The sequence below is a fragment of the Gossypium raimondii genome, chromosome 5 (genome assembly GCF_025698545.1).
Source record: "Gossypium raimondii isolate GPD5lz chromosome 5, ASM2569854v1, whole genome shotgun sequence".
Taxonomy (NCBI): domain Eukaryota; kingdom Viridiplantae; phylum Streptophyta; class Magnoliopsida; order Malvales; family Malvaceae; genus Gossypium; species Gossypium raimondii.
The window spans coordinates 44,966,786-44,975,515 of NC_068569.1; the positions used below are offsets into that span (position 1 = coordinate 44,966,786).

The following is an 8,730-nucleotide window of genomic DNA, read 5'->3' on the forward strand; positions in this document are numbered from 1 at the left end:
GAAGTGTTGACCAGAAGACTTAAAAGGCTGAAATCTTTTTTCCACGTTAAAAGCTAAAAAAAAAACTTTTAGACTTCTTCTAACCTTAGGTCTTGGACGGCCACACTCCCAAACTACCCTAAGGCGGGCATGTATAAACACATAAGAAGACCAATGTTTTACCAGTATGCATGTATTTCATTGCACGAAGCATTTGGTAAAGGAAAAAGTGGTGGTGTTCATGTGTTAAATCATCATTAGCTTTTATGACTTGGTGAAAGATCAGATTCCATGAGCTCAAAAACAACAAATATGTCTTTGAATTCCCTCTTTGATGGTGGCAACATTGTTCGCTTAACTTCTACCATATCATGATGTCTAAGAAGTCTGAGCAGCTTGACTTCTCGTAAAATCCTTATAACATTAGATGCGTGCTCAAATACATCTTGTATTTTCTTTATTGCCACTTTCTCCCTAGTCTGCGTGTCAAGTGCTACACAAACAACTCCATAGCTTCCCTTCCCAATAATTCCAAGAATCTTATACCTCTTTGCATCCCCATATTCAGTGAAAAAGTCCATTTCTTTTAAGTCCTGAAAAAAAGAAAAAAGAGAAAAAAAAATCAGAAACGTTCAGGGTTGGTCCATAAGTAAATTATATATTATTCAAGAAAAGGAAAAATAGCAACGGGACAAACAACAAAATCATGCATAGTTGAGTCTTATAGGAAGTGCCATACAGAAAAAATAGTTCGGTCCATAATTAAGCCTAAATGTAACTTTGTTGTGATTGTAATTTCCTTCCAATATAAATAAAATTCTATTTTTTGTAGCTTGTTTCTCTTTTAATTCGGTGCCTTCTTTAATTTTTTTTCTTTGCATGCTTATGTTTTGTATCAAAGGTACGTTTCTTTATGGATAACTCCGGATGGTGGGTTTCTTATCTAAATATTATAAAAAAAATAAAAATTTACCAAAATAGTACAACTTTTTTTTATTTACGAAAATATTACAACTTTTTTTTTATTTACCAAGATATATAAACTTTTTTTTATTTACCAAAATATATCAAAAAAAAACCTGCAAAAAAAAAATCTGACAATGTACTGGTTACCCCAATGGTATTGGCGGCACCAAAGGTGCCAAATAAATTGGTGGCACCATTGGTGCCAAAGGGAAAAAAATGTGTAATTGCTTGCTAAGTCCTCCTTATTTATTATTTTCTTTTATTCCCCTTCAACTCATTTTTATTTAATAACTCTATTTTAATTTAATAAACTATTCTCATTTAATAAATTTATTTTAATTTAATAAAATATTAAGTAATACTTAATTTTTAAAATTAAAATAGAGTTATTAAATGAGAAAATCTAATTAAGTGACCATCTGCAGTTTCAAGGACCTGACATACATTTACCATTTGAATTTTGAAAGTGAATTGCTGCTGCTTGCACTAAAATTGAAATGTGACTAATTGCCTTCTAAGCCCTCCTTATTTATTATTTTCTTTTATTCTCCTTCAACTCAATTTTTATTTAATAACTCTATTTTAATTTAATTTAAATAATACCAAAATATTACAACTTTTACCTATTTTAATTAAGTATTACTTAATAGTTTATTAAATTAAAATAGAGTTATTAAATAAAAAATGAGTTGAAGGGAATAAAAGAAAATAATAAATAAGGAGGGCTTAGAAGGCAATTAGCCATATTCCAATTTTAGTGCAAGCAGCAGCAATTCACTTTCAAAATTCAAATGGTAAATTTGCATGTCAGGTCCTTGAAACTGCAGATGTTCACTTAATTAATTTTTTATTTATAACTCTATTTTAATTTAAAAATTAAGTATTACTTAATAGTTTATTAAATTAAAATAGATTTATTAAATGAGAATAGTTTATTAAATTAAAATAGAGTTATTAAATAAAAAAATGAGTTGAAGGGGAATAAAAAGAAAATAATAAATAAGGAGGACTTAGCAAGCAATTACACATTTTTTTCCCTTTCGCACCATGGTGCCGCCAATGACTTTGGCACCAATGGTGCCACCAATTTATTTGGCACCAATGGTGCCACCAATTTATTTGGCACCTTTGGTGCCGCCAATACCATTGGGGTAACCAGTACATTGTCAGATTTTTTTTTGCAGGTTTTGTTTTTTTTTTTGATATATTTTGGTAAATAAAAAAAATTTTATATATTTTGGTAAATAAAAAAAAATTTTAATATTTTCGTAAATAAAAAAAAGTTGTAATATTTTGGTAAATTTTTATTTTTTTATAATATTTTTGTAAAAAACCCCCGGATGGTGTACCATGATTCAGGTTGTGGTGATGCTTGATTATGCTATGTAGGGGACCATCCGCTTGTCTTGGGTAACATGCCCCTTCATACACTTGCCACAATTTTTTATTTTAATCTGATAGCAAACCATTCGTTGACAAACACAGTAAGGAAGAGGAAGAGTTAATAGGAGAGTCAACATCATCTGTGTTGTTCGCACTTATTCATTTACCGGAGGGATATAATAATTATAAAGTAGTTTATTGAGTTATATTATCCATTAATTGAGTCTCAACTTAGTTAGGAATTACTAAATACACAATCATATTACAAAGCAACAAATATTATTTCGAGGGGTTTTTTTCTATATTTATAGATAAATTATAGAATACATGATAAGATTTAGATTCAAGACACCAAGGTATTTGATATTTTAATTTTACCATTTTAACCAACGCCTCATTTGTTTTAAACAACCTCTCATCAGGGGCAGATTTAGGGGGGCTGGCAGGGGCCTCGGCCCCCCCTAAAATGTAAAATTTTTATTTAGGCCCTTAAGTTTTTTTAAAAATTTTAAATTAGTAAAGATAAAACTACACTTTGACCCCCCTAAAATTATAAAAATTCGATTTAATCCTTAAAAATTATAAAGATATAGATATAAAAAATTAAAATTTCATTCGGCCCCACCTAAAAATTTGTTCTGGCTTCGCTCCTGCCTCTCATATGTTTTTATATAATTTTTTAAATATATTTTATATAATTTTTCATCCACGTTGTATGTATCATAATCTAATATTTTATAATAGAGTTTAACTTAAATTAGGATGATCCTAAAAAGTCTCTTTTTAGGTACCCAATAATATTATGCCTGCATCAACAAACATCAAATGAACTCTTTAGGGCCATTTAGTGGACTCAAGAAACTCAAGTTTACCCGTACCCTATCTTTTGTCCAAAAAACGCGATAAAGACGCGTTTTTTGTCCTCTTTACGAGGTTCACTCTATATTTTCAAGGAAAATATAGATCCTTGACAATCTAGCTTTTCTTAAGCTAGATTGCTCAGACGACTTCCCTTTAGGGAAGGCGCAGGAAAGCCTAGCACTTGGAAGTGCTAGGAAGTACAAAATAGGTACGTTACCCCTCCATACCTCCCTCGGGGAGGCTTACCGGACAAGGACAATAAACAATAAACTCAGTAGTTCTAAGTAGTTCTATAAGATACTAAAATAGAGCTATGAAGGAAGAGTGAGGGGGCTATTGTAACTATTTTTAAATCTATAATTAATAAAATTATTCTATTTTTTATAAAATTCTAAAGCCCTAAAACCTAAACCCTAACCCCTTTAAACCTTAAAGCATAATCTAACCCATTTCTCTAAAATCATAAATCTTAAAATTCTAAATTCTAACTCACTATACCATAAATCATAAATTTAGTTGAACAAAACAAAACCACAAACCTTGCATTACTATTAATATTTGTTAATTTTATTTAATTTATTAACATTAATTTTATTTACACTTAATAGGATTAAAATATTATTAATGAGAATTGATCGAGTGTTAGAAAATGCATGATATTAATTATAAATTCTTTTAGAAAATATGAAGTGACACATTTTATTGAATGCCTAAAAGCAACTTTTGAATTATCCTAATATAATTTAAATTATTTACATAAAATGTAAAAGGAAATGTTTCTTTTATATAAATAGTAACCAACAAATGTTGGATCTAGTAGTGAATATATTACATTAATGGGAGAATTAAAGTTCAATTCTAAAATAACATTATAGAGAAAGATAACTATATCTCAAAAATTAATATTTATGAAAGTAAAATGAAATAAGAATATATATCTTAATAAATAAAATAATAATAATTCCATTCTAAAAGATTGCCTCAATCTAAATTCTAAACCTAACTCCAACCAAACAAAATGTTTTACAACACCCCACCTAATTTTAGAAGCAACTTTAAATGCAGCTTTTTATGTTGAAATACATTTTCTTTTGTTGCTCTTTCAAGTTTTTTATTTTTCTATTTCTTTAATATAAATAAAATTATTTTGATTAGTATTGATATCATTTTCAGTATAGAAGGATATGGATTCAAGTATACTAAAATATATTTAACCTGTTATTCAAAGGTTGAGAAGAGGTTTTGCCTAATTCTAAGCTATTGTATGAAAAAAAAACAAATAGTAATATATCATCAACAAAATGATTTCATTTTTTAAGAAAAAACGGTGCTTCAAACCAAATCATTATATACTTTTATAGTTAAAATGTGTCATAATTTTCTGTGCTCTTTATAAATTTAGAATTTAGTCCATGTAGTTTTATTTTTAAGTATTTAGTCCTCTACTTTTTAGCTCAAAACTCAAGTTTAACTATTAACAATTTTAAGATTATTTTAGTTAAATTTAGTTTAACTACTATGTCATTTTTAGTTACATTTCTATCAAGTGAGTTTTTTTTCAAAATATCACACCAACAAACTTAACAATGTTAACAATTTGAACTAAATTTTAAATACGAAAAGTAGAATAACTAAATTCCAAATTTGTGAAGAATATAGGACCTATGGCATATTTTAACCTATTTATTGTTCAAAAGTCAAATAGTAATCAAAATTTATTTCAATCGGTTTAATCTAATTTTTTTATTATGGTTGAGAGAAGATTACTTGTGTTGTATACTTTAAATCTAGTCTTTTATATCGTGCATTGCACAAGTCGTGTATGTATTAATTATAATACATTAATTTTATTTTTATTTTTATTTTTTAAAATATTACATTTCGCAAATAATATAAAACAATGTAGCCTTAATATCAGATAAAATATTGTATATTGTTCAACTCATGGATTGGTCGAATCAATGAAATCTTCTTGATAAATCTTCATAATGTTCTTGTTCATTTCAAGCTCTTCAACATATTTTTCATTAATTTTAAAATGCTCTATGTACAAAGCCCTCTATATCTTTGTTCTATTATTCTTTGTTGTGTTTCATCATCTCTACATGAATCCTATTTATAAGCCTTCAAACATGCATAAAATGGAAGGAAGAAAGATGAAATTTGAAATTTGCTTTTATTTTATATAAATTATTACTAAATTTTGTGGTTTATTGCACGTATTTTTTGTAACACCCCTCACCCGGTCTGGTCGGTGGACCCGAGCTATGGGATGCTACTACTCATCCCATACATTCACAAGCAATTTACAACATCAAATCATTACATTCATAAACATATTAATAAATTACAGATGTAAACAAGACTAAATGAACTTTTAATTATAATGGATTAGATTCGAGCATAAATATGGACCAATCTGTAAAAATTTAAAACTTTGAATAAGGTATCGACACTGAGGAAATAAGTATTGATATTTTTGTGTTAGGTATCAGTACCACCTATGCATTTTATCGATTTTGAAAACTATTCATTTGGTAAAGTACCGATACATTGATCCCTGGTATCGATTCTTTTACCCAGATGGTTAAAAATCACAAGCGCAACTCTTTAAACTTCGTCAAAGCATGACTTAGATACATTCAATACCAGCATAAGACTTGTTACAAACCACTCCAAAAATCAACATTTAAACGTGATTCACAAACTAGCTTACCTAATCTCATTTGGTACCTAGATGAGCAACTAAACATTTAATATAAATCATTCATCAATACACAAAGATAATTAATTCCATCTATGTTATACATACTCTAACATGTAAGTCACATTTCAAGATTTCAATACATTTTCATTAAGCATACATTCTATATTCATTCACTTCAATTCAACCATGTAATTTGACATGTAACACTATCACATGACTATACCTAATTCACTTTTATTTTCACACCAATTTACTCAACCATTTACATTCAACATATATAGCCATTCATAAGTTTTAAACTTAATCTACCATAAACTAACATGTGTATCATTAACACATACAAAAACAACATTTCAGTTAAACTAGCTTGTTACCAATAAATGTAATTACTTTAACATATCAAGGTCTATTTACACATTATGAAAACTTTCAAGGCAACACTAAACACATCATAACCTAATTACATGTCACATCACCATAAAAGATCATTCAAAAGAACTATTGGGACAGATGCTAGATAGTGTGAGATTTGGAGATCCAATGGTCGTGTTTCGCAAAATGTCAACTACAAGAAACAGGAAACAAAACAAGTAAACTTTATAAAAGCTTAATAAGTTCATATAAAAAATGTACATCAACTTACCTTATCAATTAAAAATACAATTATATAAATATGTATTAATGAAAATTTCAATCCTGGTATTTCATTTCACAAGAAACAGGTGAGTCTTTCATATACTCATGTAACAGGACAATCAATAATATATTTCAATCAAATCAATTCCAATATTCAATACATATTCGAGTCATTAAGTCATTCACTTCTTTTATTTAATCAAGACAGTTAGATGAAAAATAGTAAAAGAGTTTGGTTACACAGGTTACAATATCAAGAAACACTAAGGTGTTAAACAGGGCACGAAAGTGCATATAGCAGCACTGAAGTGCTTGTCAGGGCACCGGAGTGCATAATAGGGGACAAATGTGCAATTGGGGCATCGTAATGCAAACAGGAGCATGATTATGCTATCAGAGGCACCGTAGTGCTAACAAAAGCACAAATGTGCTATCAGGAGCACCGTAGTGTTATCAGAAGCACCGTAATGCTATCAGGAGCACGAATGTGCTATCAGGGGTACGAATGTATTATCAAAAGCACTTTTTCAAGATTTAGGACATTCATGTCATCACAACACTTCTAATAACTAAAGAATGCATCAAATTCATCTCAATATCGTTCAATACTCTACACAAAATTTAATTATCTCATACATATCTAAATACCTTTCATTTAAGTCCAAACTCAACTTTTATATCAATGTCATTTCCTTCAAGAATCAATAAATATATACAAGTATTTATAACACAATTAACCAACATTTATAATGAGTAAAATTGTATGAACTTACCTAAGATAATTAGCTAACAAACCTGAAATGTAAGGACTATTTTACAATCTTTCTTTTTCCCCGATTATCAACAATTTAATACAATCTTTGATCTATAAGTTAATTAAATTCCAAATATCAATTCCAAATACATTATTATACTCAAATTCATACATATGACCTTTTAATTTTATTTTACACAATTTTCCGAACTTTTACATTTTATTCAATTTAGTCCCTAAAACCAAAACAAATATTACTTCCACAATTTAACTTCCTTTTTCATTTCAATTTCAATTATGCCCTTCTACACCCTCAAAAATCCAAACTTACGAAATTTAATGTCACTTTTGACATATTCACAATTTAGTCTCTAAAAATCAACAAATTCACTTTAAGAAATAGTCCTTAAACTTTTCCAAGCTTATAAAACTACCTTTAATCATTCAAAAAGCTTCAAAAACATCAATAAAAACTTTTTTAAAACTTTAACAGTTTTAAAAACAAAAATACGAGTTAACTAGATTAAGCTACAGTGATATCAAAAATATAAAAATTACAAGAAACGAGTTTAATTTTAACTTACGTGTAAAAGGAGAAAACTTGACCGAAACTTTGGTCTTTCTTTAATGGTGGAATCGGGTTTTAGAAGAAAAATAAGAAATGAAGAAGACAACCTTTTCTTCTTTTGTTTTATGCTTTATTATTTTATAATTTAATTAAATTATAAACTTCAACACTATTTACTAATAGAATTTGTTCCAACCGTCCACCACTTATCCATTATGGTCTAATTACCATATATGTCCTCCCACTTTTACCATCTAAATCATTTAATTAATGTAATCAATAATCGTTAACTTTGGTGGTTGTTACGATTTAATCCTTTTTCTTTAATTACTTATCTAAACATCAAAATTTCCTGACCAAACCTCAATTCACCTATACAAATTTATGAGTTCGTTTACAGAAATGAGACCCGATACCATTTTCCAAAATCACTAACTTTCGATACAAACCACTTGTATTGCAATTTAATCGCTCTATTAGTAAAATTTACCAGATCAGGATTTACTATAACATCATATTTGACTTGTAAATATTAAATAATAATATTTATGAACTCACTCATCAGAATTGGGTCCCAAAATCATTGTTTCCAGCACCATTGAAAAATGAGCTGTTACATTTTTTTACCTTAAATTTCATAATCAATATTGAGGATTTTTCTATTACCCTTTACATTGACATTAAAAAAAATATTTGTTTTCTTTGTATTTATTATTGTATATGACATTACTTTACTTAAAGATGATTATTTGATTGCTTTCAAAGATAGAGGTAGCAAATAAGATCCTTGGACAAGCTTTTGAACACAATTTTAATATGTGTATTCCAGTCTAAATTGGTCTCTTTATCTTCGGCCTCGGCAAAGTAGCCCATAAT

The 8,730-nt window shown here is 28.2% G+C and overlaps 1 protein-coding gene across 1 annotated transcript; it reads right to left on the reverse strand.

Moving 5' to 3' along the window:
• Nucleotides 1-236: 236 nt before the first annotated feature.
• On the reverse strand, nucleotides 237-560 carry LOC105767085 (mitogen-activated protein kinase 19-like). The gene has a single exon (XM_052630410.1). The coding sequence runs from the start codon at nucleotides 558-560 to the stop codon at nucleotides 237-239; it is 324 nt and encodes a 107-aa protein (XP_052486370.1).
• Between the last annotated feature and the right edge of the window lie 8,170 nt (nucleotides 561-8,730).

Coding starts and splice junctions, on each gene's coding strand:
- LOC105767085 (XM_052630410.1), bottom strand. CDS start 560: ATGGACTTTTTCACTGAATATGGGGATGCAAAGAGGTATAAGATTCTT.